This window comes from Condylura cristata, unplaced genomic scaffold (assembly GCF_000260355.1).
Source record: "Condylura cristata isolate star-nosed mole 26May11 unplaced genomic scaffold, ConCri1.0 scaffold00019, whole genome shotgun sequence".
Taxonomy (NCBI): domain Eukaryota; kingdom Metazoa; phylum Chordata; class Mammalia; order Eulipotyphla; family Talpidae; genus Condylura; species Condylura cristata.
In genome coordinates this window covers 22734946-22757763 of record NW_004567120.1, presented here as the reverse complement: position 1 = coordinate 22757763, position 22818 = coordinate 22734946, and the positions used below count along the sequence as shown (strand labels likewise).

Genomic DNA, 22818 nt, shown 5'->3' with positions numbered 1-22818 from the left:
ATTATAAAGTTAAGCAATTTCAACTCTTAATATATCTCCACAAAAATAGTTATTTCTCAATCAATACTTGCCATCTAGATCAGATGTTTTAAGAGCCTCAAACTCCAGTTCACTTTTCTTTTTTCTTGGTGGTGGAGCAGGTCGAGATGGAGGTGGGGGTCTTGGAGGTGGGAAATTAGTTGGAGGGGGTGGGCGTGCCGGAACAGGCTTCTTTGTACTAGCTACTATATCAGGTTCTGGAGTAAGCTGTCGTGGGGGTTTAGCAGGAGCCGCTTCTTCCACAGCATCAAAATCTTTAGCAGATAAGGAGTGCGAAGACGTAGGTTCTAGAACATCATTTTGTTTAACTTGTACTGCTTCTGTGTTCAATACTTCTGTTTCAGTTTCAGGCACATCATGCTGCTCAGCTGGACATATTTCAGTTAATGTAGCAGCTTCATCTACTGGATTTTCACAGGTGTCATCAGAAGGAAAACACTTTTTTAATTCTAATTCAGTTTCTTCACCTGCACTCTGACTCTCTGCCTCCTGGGAATCTTCCTGCAGTACTTGATCTATGGCTAACAGTCCAGGTATATTGCTAAGATCTGTTCCAGCCACAACAGGACTAGTAGTACTCTGATCAGAGAGTTCTTTTCCTTTGGAATCCAAAGTGTCATCTTCAAGCTCTAGTACTTTCTGACTCTCCTCAATAATACTTTCGATAATCTGATGAAAGGTTAAAAAGCAGCTTTTAAAAAAATGAAGCTATTTACAAAAACAATAGCAGCTAATCATTTGTATAGTACATACTATGTGCCAGGCAATAATCCTAACAATTTACACCTTTTAATCTTCACAATAATCATGAGATAGTACTCTCACTATCGCCATTGTACAAATGAAAGAATTAAGGCATAGAGAGGTCAAGTGATTTGCCAAGGTCACAAAGCTAGTAAATGATGAAGCTGGCGTAAACCCAGGGAGTTTAGTTCCAGAATCTGTGCTTATAATCAATATAATAGGGAATCTATATAAGTATCTGTAATCACAAAAACGCAATCAACCCTGTAAAATAAAATTCAAACCTAAATTTACATTCAGATTCTTTATCTCATAGTTCATTTACATTATTTATGCCAAGTTACTTGCAATAAGTCTGGTGGTTTAAGACTAGTTAACAAAACCATGAGAATCAAAACCATCAACTATAAAAATTCAAGCTGTTTAGCTCTAAACTCAAAGTCAGTGACAGGAAAAGCAAGCAGATGTAGGAAGACTGACATTTCTTAAATAGATTAAACCTAATACCCAACTATTATGTATAGTTTTAAAATATAGATAGGTTTTCTAAGTCTTCTACCAATATGAGGAAGAAAATATATTTTGTACCTCATCCTGTCATTGGATCTCCCAGTCCATTTATCTTTCTACCATATCCAATCATGGTTGATCTCTATTTTCTCGATTCCCCGGCTCTAGGCTCTAGAAAGTTAAAAGAACGTGCCACAGAACTGCCTTGATCTGGCTTACCACAAAATCATGCTAACTTGAACTGGATAATACTATGCTCAATACTATTCATTCCTGTCTTTCCAGCATTTTCCATATATTAGCTTATCTTAGCCTTCAACATTTTCTCCTGAACCTACTTCACTTATGTCAGAAGAATATTAACTAAAACGTCACTGTATCTGCCAACTAGGTGGTTACTGAGTATTAATTACTGAGTATCTTAGTGATAACAGAAGCAAGTTACAGTAGGTTCTTAAAAAAAAAGATTTATTTATGCATACAGAACTGGGGTATAGGCCAGAGGTGCAGGGGGTATCACCAGAGACAGAGTGGGGAGCAGAACAGGCAGACTAACAAAGTAAAGTACACAGCTGAAAGGAGCAGTGGGGGAGACAGAAGAAATCTGCTGCGCCTGGCAGGGAATGAACTCCTGCTGAAGCGGCTGTGGCTAGCTTCATAGTGTTGTGCTTCAAACGGTTGTGCCACCAGGGAGGGCCCTATAGTAGGTTTTAAGAATAAGTAAGTGGTGAAGACATAAAGAGAGCCAACGTAATCTACCACTTATAAAAAGCTTGGCTGCAAATGGAATAGGCTGCAAGGAAGTACCCAGAACTTATATATGCTGAGGGGAAGGAGCCAACAGAAAGAAGATAACAAAGTCCTGGAGAAAAAGAAATCCACTGTGTATTAGAACCAACACAAAATTCGCTGTTCATCACACTGGCCTTATAACGTAGCTGGATTATATCCTTTCTACAAAAGCAGGAATCTTAGGTAAACACCTTAAGAACTTTGCTAAAGATCTCCTAACTATACTCTTTGTAGTAAACTACAAAGCTAAAACTGAAATCCAGGGTTTCCTGAAAAACCTAGTATTCCATGCTACTTTGAACAGAGAAGAAAAAGAACACCAAATTCTCAGTGATGGCATGAAAAAGGGGTAAAGAGGAAAAAAATGTTTCAGGTAAGGAAACTGAGAAATGGTGCAAAGGGGTAATTCAAGTTTCTTAGCTTCTAATGTCTACATGCAGTAGGAAACAAGGTTATGTGCTGAAAGTGAATGGGATGCCAGTGAGCATAAGGAGTACCAGGCAAATACAAAGGTTCAGAGAGCATTACCAGGCAAGAAGGAAAGGCATTAAGAGCAGATGAAATGAAAATCCTATGTCATCCCTAATGTCTTTGCTGAGAACTATCCCTCCCTTTTCTGAATTCCCATCATTCTTACTGTTCACAATAAACTATAAAACACATAGTAGAATATGGGTTAGCCCTGTATTAAGTATTTTCTCCACACCAGATACTGGTTCCTGGAATGTAAGGTCCATGTATTCTATCTGTTGGTATGCCCCCATAGCACCTATTTATAGTGTTTAGCCCTGTTTCTCCCCCATGCCAGGTGTTGGGAGGTAGCAAATAGGAAATATGTATAGTGAGAAGCAAGACCAGAATGTAGATGACTATGTTAAAGCAATTGTTTGCTTCCTATCACCTTTCTGCTTCAAAAAACTCAACACTTTCCCAGTGATTATAAAATCAAACCCAGGAAATTCAAGCCTAAATATATTTATATTTAGGCATAAGGCATTCCCATGATTTAGCCTTGAGCCTCTAGCCTTGAGGCTCATCTTCAAAAATTGTACATACTCTTCATTTCCATGCTGTTGACTACACCTTTCTTCAGCTCATCTGTCCGCCCAAATCTTATCCATTCATCAAAAAACTCAGAGTCTACTTCCTCCACAAAGTCTTCCCCATTTCTATCACCAAGGGGAAAGTAAAGTCTTCCCCTGGTGTTTTATTTGAACATTCACTACATTCAGTTTTGGGTTTATCTGCTTTCCTTTATTAAAGTGTACGCTACCTGGGAGTAGGGACTGTATTGGTCAGTGTATGTATATTCCTTGGACCTTTATCAGCTTTTATCATTAATGTGAGATACTTAATTCAACTTGAAAAAGTTAGAATTTAAAAAGTGATACATAGAATTATAAGCCTCATTCTGCTATCCCATAGTATTCTCTACTATATTTTCAGCTTCTAAACTCTCCTTTAAGCACAGCACTAAGAAGCTTAAGCCACTTCTGCATGAGTTCGATCCCCGCCTGCCCCAGAGGAGATCCACATGGTGCGGCAGACCTCTCCTGACTGCCCGCTGCTCCCCTCAGCAGTGTACTTCGTCAATCTGCCTGTTCTGCTCCCCACTCTGTCTCTGGTGAATCCTCTCACCCTCCGCATTTCTGGCCTGTACCCCAGTTCTGTATGAATAAATAAATAAATCTTTTAAAAAAATTAATAAACTCTCCTTTAAAAGCCCTTTTTGCCCATCTGTAATTTAGACTAAGAAAAAAATTCCCTAAAATGGAAAGAAAAGTTCTAGTGGAAAAAATAGAAATATTTCAAATTTTCAACAATAAAAATAGCTAGATACACTGTAATTTACAGTTGCTTGATAAAAATTGATATGGTAAATGAACACAAAGTATTGAAATCCTATAGAAATATGAAATTTTACCTACACTCCAATTAGGTAAAGAAAAGTGTACAAATGGGAAACACAGGGAATGTGGAAAAACAAGACAGGTACATTATAGTATAGAATTGTGGGCAATGTCTGATTTTTTAAAAACGGTACCACTTACATATGCTGATAAACAATATCATTTTTTACAAAAAGGAATATGTTTCATTTATAGGAAAAATATTATCAATATTAAAAGATGGAGTTCATTAAATTTCTAAATTTTGTAAGGATTGTAGAATGGATCTTCACTGGGGGCCATTTTGCCTGGTTGTTACTTGGTGATGTCTGGGGACATGTTTAGTTGTTGCAACAGGGTAGGGTGGAATCTACTGGCATCTAGTGGGTAGGAGCCAGGGATGTTGCTAAACATCCTACAATCAAGAAATGCCTGGCCTCAAATATGAATGGTGTAGCAATCAAGAAACTCAAACAGAGAATGTGTTATCTTATAGGGTTTCTGGAAACCCACTGGCCTAGAATAGTATCTGGGGCACAGAAAACACTTAAAACTAGTAGAAAAATACGCACCATACTTTCCCCTTGCGTTTTACTTTGATACTGTCAACTACACATGTCAAAATTTTTACCTTGTGTAGACTCTTCTTTTAAAAAAAAAAAAAAAGATTTATTTTATTTATTTATGCATAAAAGAACTGGGATGTAGACCAGAAGTGTGGGGGATGGGAGGGGACTAACAGGATTCACCAGAGACAGAATGCGGAGCAGAACAGGTGGATCCACTGAAAAACAATGCTGAGGGGAGCTGTGGGCAAGAAAGGAGAGGTCTGCTGCACTACTTAGGTTAACTCCCTGGCTGGGAATCTGAACTCAGGCCTCAGTCCATAGCTTAATAGTGCTGAGACTTGATCCCCTGCACCACCAGGGAGGCTCCTTTGTAGCCTCTTCTAATCATTCAAACTCTGATGCTTCATAGTATCAATTCTTTAAAAGGTATCAAAGGCACTATTAGAATGACTTCTTGTATGTAATCTTTAATTTCTAAAGATACCAGAGTTTGCGGCACTGAACTTCCCAACACCTTTATCTCCTGATAGTGACTTCAAGAGTAGCCACAAATTATTTTAATAAAAATAGAAGGATAAAATTAAAAACACATTACAAAACTTTTTCAAAATCATTTACACTGTTTCAATGATAAATTACCAATTAATTCAAATAAAAAATGAGTTCCAAAAAGCCTGATGTATCCAGAATTACACACTTAACAGATTTAAGACATTTACTGAACACCTACCAAGTACAGGGCACTATACTAAAAAATACAAAAAAATTCCACTTAAAATGTACCATATAAACACCACATCTGCTGAACTAATATTGACATTTATTTTACGAACCTTTTTAGAAACATCTTGCTTCAATTCTTGCACGGGGGACCCATTTTCAACTTTGAATGCAGTACTCTCTGTTTCCTATTTTAAAAAGATAGACCAAATGATAGCATCCTTTCTTTAAAACTGTTTTAAGTGCATACAAAGTAGAAAATATAATAAATCAAAGATCCAGAAAGAGCTTAGATGTTTGTATACTGGTAGATGCCCAGATTTTCTGGCAACTGAGACAATGTGATTTGTATAAAAATGTTATCAATCAGCAATTTCTATTTTTCTATTGCACTAGAATGTGCCCAACTTTTAGCACTAACAAAATTTGTAAGAACTCCTAGGTTTCTTGTAGTTTAAAAAAGATTAAGGATTTAAGAAGAGTTGAATCAGAACGGTTATCTTTCCCAAAGTACATAACACAGAAACCACATTCAGAATTTTCTTAAAACTCCATATACGGAATCAAGAGAATCACAACTTAAAGGAAGCCCCCAACAGTAACAGAGGAAAAAATTAAACCCACCAAAAATACATATATATCTACGTATACATTCTTATATACATACGTACATATATATATATATTTGGGAGGTTAGAGAAGGTAGAAATGGATACTGCATTTCTGTTGAAAAAAATTAGGATAAAATAAGGCAACCACATTTGCAAATCTTAGCATAGTATTCTTCTCCATCTTAAACTGTCTTTACATTTATAGAAATATTGCAATTCTTGATGCACACCAGAATTTGTTAGATTACTGTAACCATTTTTGACAGGTAAGTGACTTGAGGCACCTAAAACTAAGTATTAAGGTAGAACTTAATGAGGTTATGATTGCAACAGGTCCCTGATAAAATTATTATAATGCTAAACATTTAATGTATTAGAGAAATTTCTGTAGTCTTCCAATATCTTTAAGCCAGAAAGTTGTTTCATTGACTTCCTTCCAGAATCTGGAAAATATTACCAATCTTACGTAGATTCTTCAAGACAAAGGGTATTTCATTGCATTTTTAGGGTTAGGTAAAAACTCAAACTCATGAAGAATTAACACCATACAGCCCCTGCCTATTTGACATCTTTTAAATTTCACACCTCTGTCTCACAAATGCACTGGTCAATTGGATGGTTTCTTACTATCCTTAGGCTAATGCATTATTTACATCAGAAAGCCTTCCATGACCACCTTAAAATAGCCTCACTCACATCCTGACTATCGCATCATCCTGTTTATATTCCTGGCACTTATCACCATATGAAATGACCTTGCTTATTTTCGTATTTTTTGCTTTCTTCCTGCCCTACTAGAATGTAAGGTCCATGAAAGCAAAGGCCATTTTTGTTCTATCACTGCTTACCTAGTACTTAAAACAATGATAATGAAAGTAATAATTGGTGGGATGAATGTAAAATAATGCATGTGCTAACTTTTCTGCATTTAATACACACATCTTGCACTTCTAGGTCCTTCAATCAAATTTTGGATTTAAACTAAAAATAACTCTAATCAGAACCAAGTTGTAAGATAATCTTGACAAGATAGAGAATATTTGAAAGCAGATGGTCATTAAAGATAGTTAAAAGCATATTAGATAAACACCTTGAAATGCCCTACAAAGTATATATATTTATCCAATAACTGATCATGAGTATGTTAACCAATGTGTTATACAACATAATTCCATGGATATTTTACCTAAATTAGCCTAAGCAAAAATACTATTAATGGTTCCTGTACCTCAATTTAATATAATTAAGTAGCTATAACGATCACAGATTAACATTCTCACACAGACCCATACCGCAAAACAGATTTCTGTTTTATTTTGCTTGCTTTAACAAAACTCTTAAACTTTGAAAGATATTAGCCAACTCCTATAAAGTAGAATTACAACAACCAAAACCAACAGAGTGAGACTTCAGACAGTCCTCATTTATTATCTCTTTCTAGAAATGGGCTCATGACTAAAGCTCAGTGCATCATAAATTCCACCTTTCCACTATCAGGCCATTTCTCTAACCCCTACCTATCACAACTCAGAAGAAACATGCCTCTTTAGAGGGTGTGACTTAAAAAAAAGGTAGATCATTCAATTTCTAGTAATTCATACACCTCCATGTTGGGTTATTACGTAGCTAAGCTGCTTGTAGCCTTCTCACAGAATACAATTTAAGATCTGAAGATGTATATCCAATGAAAAACTCAGTTCACATACCATTTGTATAAAAGTAATCTAAACTCAAAGAAATCTTTATTATTATCTACTAAAAATAACAAGAGTAAAGTGTTAGTTTGAAAACAAAGAAAATAATTCTTAAATAGTTGTCATAGCCACACACCCATTCCTATCAACATTGCCACTGCTGGACTGTGGCGAGGGACTTGGGTGCACTGGTGGGAGAACCACAGTGGTTACACCTGAGGGAGAAATGCTAAACTCTCAAAACACTAGCAAGGATGTAAGACAATAAATAAATTTTTAAATAAACCACACTGGCCATTATTAAAGTCTCATGTCTTGACACTCTAATTCTTTTCCATTACTTACCTTTCACTAATTCTCCACAAAACAAACAAACAAACAAACAAACAAAAACCAAAAGACAAAATGAAAACAAAAAATCCCACAAACTTTGGAGAGCACAGTTGTAAGACACATAAAAATTAGCTTTTTAAATGTCTTATCTCAAAAATTTTAAAGCCCAGAGTTGTCAATTTGACCCCAGTTTACTTTTCCAACATTTTACTTTTTGAACTTTTACAAATCTACCTATGAAAAATTTCTATTTTTCAAAACCAAGTTCTATTATACCTACTCCCTGAAACTTTTCTCTACTATTCCAGGTAATTGATCTCTCGGTTGCTGTACCTCTCAATTCCTTCTCCAAATCCCTTACAGCATTTAAGTCTATTCTATTCTACAAACATTGATACCTCATATATTGTGGGATATACATGTCTTTTTTGTGAGGCTGTGAAATCATCAAAAGCCAGGATCATATAAAACTTTTCCTTGGATTGCTTAAGTAGCCTGCATATATTCATATCATAGAACACTACTTAATAGAAAGGAACAAACCACAGACATGTAACAATTTGGATGGATCTCAATCCTTTAAGCCAATTTCAATAGGTCATAGGCTATATGATTCCATTTATAGGACATTCACAAATAACAAAATTAGAGATGGAAAACAGATTAGTGGCTGCCTGGGGTTAGGGATAATATGGGAGAGATTCAGGTATGAAATTTATAACACAAGGGAGAGTCATTGTGGTGATGAACTAGATCTGCACATTGTTTGTTGTGCCAGTTACACAAATATAAATATACACATGAAATAAAATGACATAGAACTATACACTTATAACATTGTTAAATTCTTGTTTTCAATGTCAATGTACTGTAATTAAGATATGATCACTGGAGAAAAGAGGTGAAGGATATTTAGGACTTCTCTGTACTATCTTTTGTAGCTTCCTATAAATTTGCAATTATTTTGAAACAAAGGTAAAAATGAATATCCAACTTTATGTTTATTTACAAAATATGTAATTTTCTTCAAGATAAGGCAATCTATAATTACTAAAATAAACTAAAATCCCAAAACCTATTTGTTATCATATAAAAGTACCTTGTAGCTTGCTGTTTTTTAAAACCTATAAGCATAAACAGCAATTGTTTCTGGATATATGGACTGGGAATAGGGGAAGAGAGATGGGAGGTAAACTACATTGTTAACCATCTACTGTTTGTACGAACAAATTTTCACTATGTTCATGTATTACTTCTAAAAATTGTTTTTATTAAATATTGTGTAAAGATAAAAAAATTTATAAGGAAAAATTCCTAAGCACTCAGTTTTTAAAGAGAGTATTATTACCATTAGCTTTCAAGTTTCAAATAGTCTCCATTTCTATTATATTCTCTTCCTCTCCAACATGACTGATATTCTAAACTTTGTGTTTATCATTCCCTTACTGTTAAATTATGCTTTTATCTCAAAACAACTCTTATTTTGCATTTTTTTGAACTTAAGATAAATAGAATCTTACTGCATGTATTTTTCTGTGACTTTTCCCTCTGTTTATCATTACGGTATTGAAGTTCATTCATATTATTTTATATAATTCATTTCTGTTGCTATAGAATATTCAACACAAATATATAATAATTTACTAAAGAGACCATTATCAAATGTGTATAAACATAAGTTAGAACTGATAAAACAGCATATCTGATATTTTACATATATACACACACAAACATATACATATAGTATTTACCCTATTTGATATTGATAATTCTATTTGGTGTTATTCTTGTATTTAAAATGGCTCTCAGCATAATGTCTCCATATTGAGCTCCTTTTCTTGTATACAAGGCTAGGACTGATATATAGAGTGATAATACAAATACATGTGCATAAGTATATAAGTATTTTGGTTAGTCTACTTTTTTGTCATGCAAGAATACAAATAAAAGTATTCTGTAGTGTTCTTTTGTTCTAAAAATTAGACTAAAAATTAGTGGAAATATAAATACTTTAAAGTTCCTTCTTTACGCCACAATGTTAGATTTTTCTAGAGTACCTAATCATACCTGGTAAGATGTAATGACAATATTATTGTGCATAAAATATTAGAAAACAAAAGCAAGAAAATGAAGAATCACATAGAAGAGAGAAATGAAAACTATACATGATTTGCAGTAACATAACTTTCAGAAAGCATAACTTACCTTTAATGTTGAAATCTCAACCTTCCCTGGAGACCTGTTCAGAAATAAAAGTAAGTAAGCAGTGAATAGTGGAGGTAAGAAGGGAAATACTTTTCTGTGCATTTATTAAGGATACCCCCAGATTAAAAGACCTATAATCATACCAGAGTATGTCTTTTATATTCCCAGTATACATGACATATAAAACTTTAGTAAGTCATCCTAGTAAATAAAATTTTTTGCTTCTCCACGATAAATTTCTCTAGTAAATAGAATTGCAGATAAAATATATTCACTTTCAGGATTGTGAGAAACTTTCAAATTGCCCTCTAAAAGAGTTGTACCAATTTACACTGCTCTCAGTACCTGTTTCTTAATAGCCCTGCCAAAAATGAGGGTTGTTTTAAAAATTTTTACAAATTGGAGGTAAAAGTGTATCTCACTGTTGTCTTAATTTACAGGTTCTTAATATATAACATGAATGAATTTTCACATGCATCAGACATTTACACTTCTTTTATTTTATGTTATTTTTAAAGTTTAAAAATCTTTTTTTTTATGCATACAGAACTGGGGTATAGGCCAGAGGTGCAGGGGTGGTAAGAGGATTCACCAGAGACAGATTCATTTTCTTTCATAGCTAACATCTTTCATATCTCCTGGAACAAATTTATATTCTTAAACACAAATTACCTGATATATAATAGTTTTTATTTTTAAAAAACATTTATTTATGCATAAGAACTGAGGTACAGTGGGTGGGGGTGAGAGGATTCACCAGAGACAGAGTGGTGAGCAGAACAGGCAGATCGAGGAAGTATACAGGAGAGGCCTGCTGCACCATGTGGATTAGCTTGCAGTGCTGTGTCCTAACCCGTTGCACCACCAGCAAGGGCCCTATAATAGTTTTTAAAAGTAATCTTTCGCCAATAATTTTCTCTCTTCACACCCACCCACCATGTTTTTTTTTTTTTAAATAGGAACAGTTTGATATTTACTTTAAAATATAAAGGAGAGACACATCCTTATAGCCACTTATTCGGCGTTATGCAGTAAGAAACAGTTTTAAGTGATTACAAACTGAGATGCCAAGAGATTAACTGGCTTTTCTCCAAAGCCACATATTTAAGGTAGAACCAAGAGAAGGATTGTATTGTTCTTCATATGCCAAACTGGGTACTGTATTTGGCATAGCAATTCTTGACTTCTGATCAGAGCTTATGTGTTTTTTAACACATAACCAAAAAAAAAAAAAAAAAAAAAAAATTATAAAAAAAAAAAAAAACAACCATTTTATTCAACAAACATTTATGGCATAATTACTATGTACCAGGTACTACAGATATGAAAATGAATAAGACAAAATTCTAGCTTAGGTTTTTTTTTTTAAAAGTAATTTAAAAAACAAAAAGGTAAGCATATAAAATACTGTCCCTTCCCATTTAATTTCAGTGCCTAGATAACAGTTTCATGTTAACAAGGGATACTTTCCAGAAATAAAAATGTATATCCTTAATTATTTGACTTCCTTGCCAACGCTATAATGCTATTTAGCAAATTCCTATTTATCCAAGGGTGATTAGGACCAATGCTACTCCAATTTTTTTTAAAAGAAAAAGATTCCACACAAAGGATGTCTAAAACAATACAAATTTAATCAAAACAACAAAAGTTCAAAAACAAACCTTGAAATGGCTCAAATTTCCATGTGGCCAATGGCATTCTGAATGCCAATAAGGGAAGGAAAAAAGTCACCTTCTACAGAGAGGGAACAGGAAGTTAAGATTTTAGAAAACTATGCCCAATATGAAGTAGAGGAGGGAAGAAATCTGCCTTCCCCTTGACGTTCACTTTGGGAAATCAGGTGAAATCTTCTATATATAAAAAAAATCTACCCCCAAACCGAATAGGGAGTCATGTTTATTTCTGGGATATAACTAATTTCATAGAGAAATCTGGCTGTTCAGTCACAGGATCTAAGTTACAGATCAAATGCTGACACACATGGAAATATTTGAGGTTGGTTCTGGTGGGGCTTTCCATACAGCTATGTACAAACTAGTTCTTTTGATAACGAAGGAGAAAGTGAAGAGCATGGGCTTTCCAACAGACAAAACTTATTATTTCTACCATTTACCCTATAGAAAATCTTGATCCTATTTTTTAATTTCTCTAAGCCTTAATCCCCACTCTTAAAATCCTGCTTCATAGGACTACTACAAGGATGAATGAATGAGCACAGCAGTGGCAGTTTCTTTAGCAGTTTTGAATTGCTCCATTGAAGCTCACAGATGATGAGCTTCACCAAGTTTCTCAAAAGCACCTGGAAATCTGTTAGTAGTGGGGAACCTGAAAATAACTTCTGGAACACAGAAAAGACACCTTTCAGCCCGTTAAGTACCAAACAACTTAATAGGGAACATGGAAAGGGCTAGATTATATTGATCTGGTGATTAAAATGGAATCCTGCTTGCAACTAGTGAGGTCATTAAGCAAAAAACTAGTAACAAGACAATCATGTTGCAAACATTTTAAATGTTGTTAAGGATTTGGTAGGTAGTAAGACATTTCAGGTTATTATAACTTCTAATATCATAAGCATAACTTTGTCTTTAACAGAGAAGTCTAAGACTTGAATTCCTTTGTAATACATTGTCCCTTTATACAAAATAAATGAAAGCATATATATATATATATATATATATAATTTGCAAAGTCAGCTAAAATGATTCGTATCTTATGTCAAGAGAAAAAAAATGACAAATTTCACTGAAAGACATAGCATGTGCCAAAACCTGTGCTGACTTGACTTGCTTTAGTTTTTTTAGCCCTAACAAATTTCCAGTGAAGTAGTTATATTACCTTCCCTATTTTACACAATAAAAAAACCGAGGCTTGTGCTAGTAAACAGTAGGTTCAGAATTTGAATCCAGGTAGTCTGAGCCCAAGGTCTACTCTCTCAAATACTTTGAAATATTTAAGACTTCCTGGGTGAAGGGAAAGGGAACTAGAACTGTTTCTTGGGTTGAACTAAACTGATTATGTCAAAGGCTCTAAATCCCTGATCTGCCTTTAATAACTACAATTAATACCTAATTTGATGTTGCTAAGGAATAAAATCATACAGTGTTGGACATAAAAATATTTCAGAGAACGGAGTGCCAAATTTCTGAAAAAAAAATTAAAACATTTTTGAATTTCAAATTTTATTTTTAAAAAGATTTTATTTATTTATGCATACAGAACTGGGAGTACAGGCCAGAAATGCTGGAGTGGTGAGAGGATTCACCAGAGACAGAGCAGGAAGAAGAACAGGCAGATCAGGGAAGTACACAGCTGTGGGGAGCAGCAGGTGGGTCAGGAGAGGTCTGCCTCGCCATGTGGGTCACCTCCCTGGGCGGGGATCAAGCCAACAGGGAGGGACCTGCATTTCAAATTTTAAAAGTACCTTGTAAATAAGTACATGAAAAGGCTAAGCCTTGCAGTTTCAGTAATCTTTCCCTAGAAAATACTTTTTTAAAATTTTTAATTTTTATTGTACTAACATGGGTTTACAACATTGTATGTGATTGAAAGTGAAAATACTTTAAAAATTAAGTATATAGGACTCTCCCTGGTGGCACAACGGGTTAAAGAAACACATTATGAAGCTCTTCCAAGTCACTGCAGCATGAGTTTGATCCCTGGCCAGGGAGCTGAACCATATGACCTCTTCTGACCCACCCGCTGCTCCCCTCAGCAGTGTACTTTGTCAGGCTGCCTGTTCTGCTCCCCACTCTGTCTCTGGTGAATCCTCTTTCCCACTATACCTCTGGTCTGTACCCAGTTCTGTAAGCATAAATAAAAAAAGCATATACAGGAGTCTCCCTTGTGGCACAGGTGTTGAAGACACAGTGTTATAAAGCTACTGCCAGCCACAGCAGCAAGAGTTCACTCACCCACCAGCCAGGGTGCTGACTCATATGGCACAGACCTCCCCTGTAACAATGGCTGCATCCCTCAGCAGTGTATTTCAGTATATCTGCCTGTTCTGCTCCTCACTTTATCTCTGGTGAATCCTCTCACCTCCTCACACCTCTGGCCTACACCTCAGCTTTTGTATGCATAAATAAAATATTTTTTATTTAAAAAAATTGAAAAAATATTTACTTATTCATCCATTCATACAGAACTGGGGCACAGGCCAGAGGTGCAGGGGCAGTGAGAGGATTCACCAGAGACAGAGCGGGAGCAGAAGAGGCAGATCTAGGAAGTGCCTTGCTGAGGAGAGCAGTGGGCAGGTCAGGAGAGGTCTGCTGTGCCATGTGGGTCACTTCTGGGGCGTGGCAGGGATCAAACTCATGCTGAAGTGTCTTTAGCTTCTTGGTGCTGTGCTTTAACCTGCTGCGCCACCAGGGAGGGCCCAAATAAATAAATCTTTAAGAAAATAAAAAAGCATATACAAAATTTCCTTTTCTTACTCAGAATTATCATGCTCAAATTACACTATGTTTTAATACAATAATGCCCTCCAGGAACCTAAAGTGCAGGAGATTTATTTGCCTTCACGGTAATGGACACTACTTGGAAAGTCCTTGTTTTGTAGTTTTGCATCTTCTTACTCCTTCTAAGTGATAACATCTTACAGCTGGCTATGAGCCTGCCTTTAAAAGCTTTCCTCTCCCTCTTCCTCTCTCTTCTGATTTTAGTTTCTAATCTGCATTGAGCTGCAAAACTCAGTTTTTGAAAAATGGAACTGTATAAGTAAAACATAAAGCTCAAAATTTTAATAGTGAAGGAAGAATCTTCAGATTCTGAGCGAGAGTCTCTCTTATAAGAAATTATGCATGTGACTTTATGGCAGTTTTTTTTTAATTATTATTATCCAGAGGTTATTTAGTTGTTATTTCCAATTTCCAGCTGTATTTAAGAATTATATTACTGTAGAACTATCCACCAGATAAATGTCACTAATCTTTGGTATCCCTAGACAAAGAATCAACTCTTCTCCTTGAATCTCTTCAAAGTACAGATAAACACATTTTGCTAAGATAAAGTAATTATGTGTCTAAAGAAAACTATTCATATTCGAGTTTGAGGACAGGGAAAATGGGGGGAATAGAAGTCAAGAAAATTAAATTCTACTTTTGGCTTTCCCAACCAACTAGCAGCAAGTTTTAAGCAAGTGTTTTAGGAGTTCCTGTAATTTTAGGAAATTTTAACATTGAGAGTGTTCATTAGCAATAGAGTAACGATATGTTTTATACCATGAATAATGACTTCCTGATTTTCCCTTAAACTTGAGATGCAGGAAAAATGGGCTTATGCTAACACATACATACATATCCTGAAATGTCCAATAATACTTTTGATACATGAGGTTAACTCTAAAAATATTTAATCAAAATGCTCTGCAGATACTAAATAAAGCTAATTAGGTTCATCCTTAGAATCAGCTAAGTTAGTAATTTTTCCTAGCTAGAGTCTAAATACCTACATAAAATAACTTTTATTATACCCCACACAAATAAAAATCTTTAAGAAAGGTAAATTAACAAGTAGACATATTAAACTATTGCTGGTATACCCATACTTTAAATAAGACCTAACAAATCAAAGAAATTAAAAAGTTCAATTTTCATTTCAAAGTTTTTATCGTAGACTATTTTAAGTTGAATATCTTTAACACATTTCTGATTAATGAAGTTTAATTTAAATAATAAATGTGCTTCTTACAAAGTTGAACAAAAAATAATGTTAAAGGGCTAATTTCCCTGATGACCTAATAGCATGAAAAACATTCTTTTAATATATTACAGCAATCATACAGTAATTCTTTGATTTGTCAACATAACTTCTGAAATTGCAGACAAGGTCTTTTGGTTGTACTGTTACATTTAAATATGAAAAACAATTTCTGAAACAGCTTGAAAATAAAGTCTACAAGTACTGGTATTCTACTGAAAAGAGAAAAAGCAAACACACATTGTTTATAGATCAATAGTAAAATTATTTTTAGTGTAGTTTCCAGTTAGGTTTTGAATATAAAAACAATTTTCAGATTAGTACTTCCACTTTCAATATATACAATATTTAATTCACTAAATTTTCTTTTCTATGTTATTTTCACATACTTGATGTGCTGAATTAATAGTGACAAAGCTCACGTGTGAATTTAAGATAATATGTGGACAGATGCTTTCTCCCTTCTGTCTTTTCATTAAGCATTTTAATGAGTTTTCCTTTTGCAGGGAGGGCATCTCTGTGCAGGACCAATGTGTTTTATATCTGCCCAATATTCAATATTTTAAAATATTTTATATGATTTCAAAATGTAGGAGTGGACAGGAATTATATTCCAACTGTAACTTGTTCCACTGATAACCTTTAAATACCTGAGGCAAAATTTACTACAATAGTAAGGTCACTACTCCCAAGGTCGGGTGCCTAGTCACAGGCTTTGGGTCTGATGACAATAATTGCAATTTACCCAAAATTTACCACCAAATTTCCATAAGATGTACAATGTCAAATCCTTTATAAACTGACAAGATACAGCATTCAGCAGAGTTTCAGGGAAAGATAAAAATATGTAAAAAAAACTACATTTTGTTATAACAATTTTTTGTTTCATTTATTTCTTACATTTCCTTGTTTCCATTCTTCAATTCCTTGATATATCTTGCCTCATATCATTTTTTCCCTTTTCATATTTTTGTTTGTTTATCATGATGATTTTAAATTCACTATCTGATAGGCTGAGCAGTTCTTCTGTATCACTGGTGATTTCTCTTTTTGTGGTGAATTTTTCCCCTGTGGGTTTGCTTGCGTATTTATGTGTCTTTTCTGTTGTGTATTTTCTAATACTTTCTATGCATTGAGATACTGTGTTGCTAGTATTCAAAAACTACATTTAATTAACCATCATAGATAATGACTTTGGAACTCAAAGTTTAATAATGTTGAGAAGAAATAAAACCGACCCAACAGAAAATGTATAACAGTAGTCTGTATTTAACAAATTTGGATGTAATATAACTGTCTTTCTGTCACAGATGTTAGAAGTAAGCTTACTATGGTACCTTCTGTTAAAGAAATTTACAGTAGTTTTTTTTTTTAATCCTAAAAAGTTTTTAAAAAATCAGAATGGGAGGATAATTTTTGCAGTGTTGAATAAGATTAGGAATCACTTAGACCAACGATCTCACCTCTATGTAAAGAAAATGAAGCCAAAGAAGGTTAAAGGAATCTATTCATTTAACATTTACTCATTGCTTAATGTGTACCAGCACAGTACTAGACAGTGGGTATAAAAGGTCAGAAAGGCTTAGGTAAGACTAGGACCCCAGTCTCCCCACTATTTCTAACAATACATGCAGGCTTTTCACTTACCCTAAAAATTCTAATGTCCCTTCCTAGGACATAGGTAGCTAGCCAGTCAGGTGACACTGTGGCCATTTAGCAAAGCCTTGATTATCTAGAAATACTACCACAAATTTCCCAGGTAAGTTATACAGGTACAAAACTGAAACTGGAAAGCTGTAAATTTAGCTACAAAATAAAAGAACACCAGTTGGAATCAGGAGATCTTAAGTTTTAGTCCTCAATTTGCCAGTAACAAAGTACGAGAACATGAAAATATTTTTTCTTTGGTGGTGGTGGTGGAAGGGGAGTTCCTCACTTTTTTTTAATTATGGCTATTTGAAACAAATGGGAGATTATTATGAACCCATATATACATGTTGACTATGTTCATTGACCAATATCAATACCCCTGCCTCAACTCCCCTGCCAGATTATTTTGAACAAATCCCAGAGATTACTTTACCCATTAAAAATTTAGTATGGGCCCTCCCTGGTGGCGCAGCGGGTTAAAGCACTGCACTAAGGAGCTTCAGCCACTTCCGCATGAGTTTGATCCCCGCCTGCCCCGGCGGTGACCACATGGCGCGGCAGACCTCTCCTGGCCCGCCCGCTGCTCCCCTCAGCAGTGTACTTCCTCGATCTGCCTGTTCTGCTTCCCACTCTGTCCCTGGTGAATCCTCTCACCCTGTGCATTTCTGGCCTGTACCCCAGTTCTGTATGAATAAATAAATAAATCTTAAAAAAAATAAAAAAAAAATTTAGTATGTATCATAAATATGTCTCTATAAAAATAAAGTACAATATTATTATCAAATTTAACAAAATTCTTAAGTATATACATACAACATTCAGATTTTCACAGCCTCAATTTTTTTTACAGTTGATACATTTCAACCCAGATACAAATAATGTCCATGTGTTGCAATCAGTTGATTTATTTCTAATCAGTAGGTTCCCTTTTAATCTCTTTTATTTCTTTCAGTTTATAGTTGAAGAAATGGGTTGTTCATATTGAAGAGGATTTAAGGGCAGTGAAAATATTCTGTATGATACCATGTGATGGACATGTATCATTATACATTTGTCCAAACTTGAAGACTGTACAACACCAAGAATTAACCCTAAGATAAACGAGGGAGGAGGCACTGGGAATAGCAGAAAAAAGTAAACATAAACTTAGAATGACTGATGTGTCCCACCAACTCATTGATTTGTAACAAATGTACCAGCGTAATGGGAGATGTTGATAATGGGGGAAAGGCTATAAGTAGGGGCAGGGTGTATATCTCCCGCTTAATTTAATTGTGAACCTAAATACTGTTGTTAAATACCAGAAACTAGATTGTCTATCCTGTAGAATCTCTCTCTTGGTCTCAATTTTTTCAATTTTTTCTGTACATCAGTCACATCAAAAAAACGTATCTTAAAGAAAATCGCACACAAGAGATTAGAGGGACAGAATGGACATATACCCAAAGAAAACTGCAAAAGCCTTTAAGAACAGAATCAGAAAGGTGCCTGAATGAGCTAGGATTAAAAAAAAAAAAAAAATCCAGGGCCCTCCCTGGTAGCGCATTGGGTTAAAGCACAACACTAAGAAGCTAAAGCCACTTCCACATGAATTTGATACCTGCCTGCCCCGGAGGTGACCACATGGTGTGGCGGACCTCTCCTGGCCCCGCCTCTGCTCCCCTCAGCAGTGTGCTTTGTCAGTCAGCCTGTTACGCTTGCCACCCTGTCTCTGGTGAATTTTCTCACTGCCCCTGTACCTCTGGCCTGCACCCCAGTTCTGTATGCATAAGTAAATAAATCTTTAAAAAGAAAGATTGGTAAGGAAAGCACTCTGATAGTAAATACTGGAAAGCAGGTTGACTGACTTATTGTCAGTCCCAAACAAAATTCTTAAGCATGTTGTTAAGTGGTTTAAGAGTCCTAGTTGTGGGGGAAAAGATACTTATGTGTCAATAAGCATTCTCAGAAAGCCAATCACTGAAATATAAACCTAATTTCTTTTTTTTGATAGGGTTATTTATTTGATAGGGTTTTATATATATATATATATATGACATAAAGCACTAAACTTTATAATTCTCTTATGATATACTTTCAGGTAACAAAGTTATATAAAAAACTCTTAGACAGGGCCCTCCCTCGTGGCACAGAAGGTTAAAGCACAGCACTATGAAGCTATCCACAGCCATTGCAGCATGAGTTCAATCCCCAGCCAGGGAGGTGACCCACATATCATGGCAGACTTCTCCTGACCTGCCTGCTGCTCCCCTCAGCAGTGTATTTCAGTCCATCTGCCTGTTCCACCCCCCATTCTGTTTCTGGCGAATCCTCTCATTCCATGCATCTCTGGCCTGTACCCCAGTTCTTTATGCATAAATAAATCTTTTTTTTTTTTTAAAGAAAACTCTTAAGCAGATGGCTGAACATTACTCAAAGCGTGCTGATCTATGAAAAGACATAAGGAAATACTGAAGAATTTCTCTGATGCACTATCCTACTTGACATTCTGTCTTAGCTGTTGTTCTTACTAATGTCTTGGATGAGGACACTGATGGCTTATCTACCATATTTGCAGATGACACAAAATTGGGAGGGACAGGAACTATACTGGTTGATAGGATCTAGTCTCAGGTAGAGACTAGAGCAAAGGGCCAAATCTTAACAGAATGAGATGTAGTAGAGATAACTGTAAAGTGCAAGATGTGGGAGATATAACTTAAGAACACATCATGTGAGAACATTTAGGTATTTTTGTTGATTGTTCAGACAAGAGTAAAGACCAATATGGCTGCCAAAGGAGCTAATGTGATCTTAGGCTGAATTAACAGAACTATTATGTCGAAGACAAGAAGAATCATAAATTCTACTGTCACTAGAATATTGTGTACCACTAGGTTACTGCATTTTAAAGGGAACACTGAATAAAAAAGAACATCTGAAAGAGAAAACTAACTTGCAAATAGTCTAGAAAGCAAGCTATAAAGAACTAAGGATGGCTAACCTGGAGAAAAAAAACACAAATGCCTCTCTTTACTTTTTGGATTTTGGAATGTACAGGCAGTGGAACTTTGCATATAGGCTTATTTTCTTATTGGAATTTATGTCTTAATTTCACCTTTAAACTTATTCCATATTTGATATATATAAAGTCAATGTAGTACATATTTGTAATTATGGAAAACAAAATGTACTTCACTTCACTGTGTCACTTGAAAATGAGAAGAACATTAAGACCAGTGCAGCTCCTTTGTGCTCAATTCAACCAGCTGCTTTTCCCTTAGAAAGATCCATTATTCCAGATTTAGTTGACAGTTCCCTTACCTTCTCCTTTAAAATTTTTTTTTATCTACATGCATGTAGCGCTAAACAAGACATTGTTAAAATTTGCTGTTCTTGAGTTTTGTTTTTACTGATATACCTCCAAAGAAAAATTATTGGACTTCTATGTTTCAAAACGGTGTCCATAACCTTCTAGTCCCTTTCTGTTTTCCCTCACACTAAGGTTGCTAATTTTGAAACTACAAATATAGGCTGCCCAGCTAAATTTCAATGTCAGATGAGTAAAACCCAGGTCCAATATAAGTAGGCATATCTGAAATTGGAATCTAACTTAAGTCCTGTATTTTACCCCAGTTAATCAGGTAGATAATTTTATAATCTATTTGTGATAAAGGGACAAACAGAGAGAAACTACCTGGTCAATGTCATCTTAGTATTCAATATGATTCACTGGGAAAAAAAATTATACATACGTGTATTTAAGTCAAAGTTTTTCTGACAGTGTAATCAGTGTAAATGCCCAAATGCATAAATGCTATTACTGTAAATTTTTCAAAAACAGTGAAGGCGTATTAACAGATTCATTATTTTGGCTTAGACTGTCCCCTACAAAAAACAAAAAAAACCCTAAGATGGCTATTACACGTACTGACAAGATCTAGACATGTAAAATGACTCAATAACCACATCATTTTTAAACTGCCCAGTCAACATGTCCAAAATTTAGGGTAATCTAATAGGTCAAATAAGTATCAACAATCAACTATCTAAATAAATATCAATTAAACATTTTTTTGTCATTAAAAAGGGATTAACAGAAGATGTGGTACATACACATAATGGAATATTACACAGCAACGAAAAAAACAAACATGCCATTTGCAGCAACATGGATGGAGCTGGAAGGGATCATGTTTATTGACATAAGCCAAAAGAAAAATGAAAATAATGGATGGTTTCACTCATAGCAGGAGTGTAAAAGATTAGGGAAAAAATTGTAATAAAGTAAAAATTTAAATCAACAAAACTATAAACTAGAGACATTGGGGGGGTGGGATGAAGAGGGGAATAGGATCAAAACTGGGATGGGAAGAGCACACAGGACTATGGTGACGGCACATGGGTCAACTGGTGGTCGGAAGTCCATGGTTATTACAACCAAAATGAAAAAGCATACATTGTACAAAAATGAAAAATGATGAAAAAATATATACTAAAAATAATAGATAAAAAGGTATTCACTTATTATATACTAAAGTGATGCTAGGACACTTCACTTTATAAAAAATATCAGAAATATTTTCAGATATGTTATTTATCAATCAAAAAACTGTAAGTCTTCCACAATATGAAGAATTTTCTTTCTTTTTAAGTCTGTTCAACCCATAATCTCAAAATTCTTCCCACAACCTGAAGTTCTAATAGCTCCTAGGTTTGAGTAGCAATCAATACAAGTGTGTATTAAGAACTCATACAGATTACATTCCACAAATAGAAGTTCATGGCCTTGCCTGACTTACTGCAAAATTCATATTTTATTTTTTCATCGCATATTTTTTTTTACTGAGGTAACAATGATTTACAAAATGTGTATGATTTAGAGGTATCTATTCAGCTGTATTTTTACATCACACCCATCACCAAGGTACCTGTAACTCATCATAATCCAATGGGTCTCCGGCCCCTTTGTTAGCCCCTCTCCCCGACTCTTCCCACTGGTCGTCTTAATTCTGCTGTCAGATTTCAAGGGCTTGTTTTGGGTTAGTTTTGTCTAAAGCCCATGTTTTGAAATCAGGTACTCACATGGTTGACTCTAGGAGTCTAACTTGGTTGCTAGGAGATTCAGAGAATGGTTTTTCCCAGGGAATTACTAAGTCACCTTTTCTACTTCTAAGCTCAAATCATCACTTGTACATTATGGCTTTTAGGGAAAATCAAGACTTAAAATCATGCTGCAAGTGTGTGAGTCTACTTTTTAAAAAACAAGTGAATTCTGGTGGTTTCAAATGTTCAGAGCCCTTAAGTAATCTTATTTCTAATTTCTCAGAGCTTATATATACTCAGATCCTTCTGCCTTTTGGGCTTGGTGTTTCTCTAT

The 22818-nt window shown here is 35.0% G+C and overlaps 1 protein-coding gene across 1 annotated transcript in view; it reads right to left on the bottom strand.

The window, feature by feature from the left end:
- WDR44 (WD repeat domain 44) overlaps nt 1-22818 on the bottom strand; it is a 76285-nt gene that overhangs the window by 40502 nt on the left and 12965 nt on the right. The window contains exons 2-4 of the mRNA XM_004685735.2: nt 10107-10140; nt 5377-5451; nt 72-708 (exon numbers count right to left, since the gene is read on the bottom strand). Of these exons, the coding sequence (XP_004685792.1) occupies nt 72-708; nt 5377-5451; nt 10107-10140 (746 nt within the window). The remainder of the gene's footprint in view (nt 1-71; nt 709-5376; nt 5452-10106; nt 10141-22818) is intronic.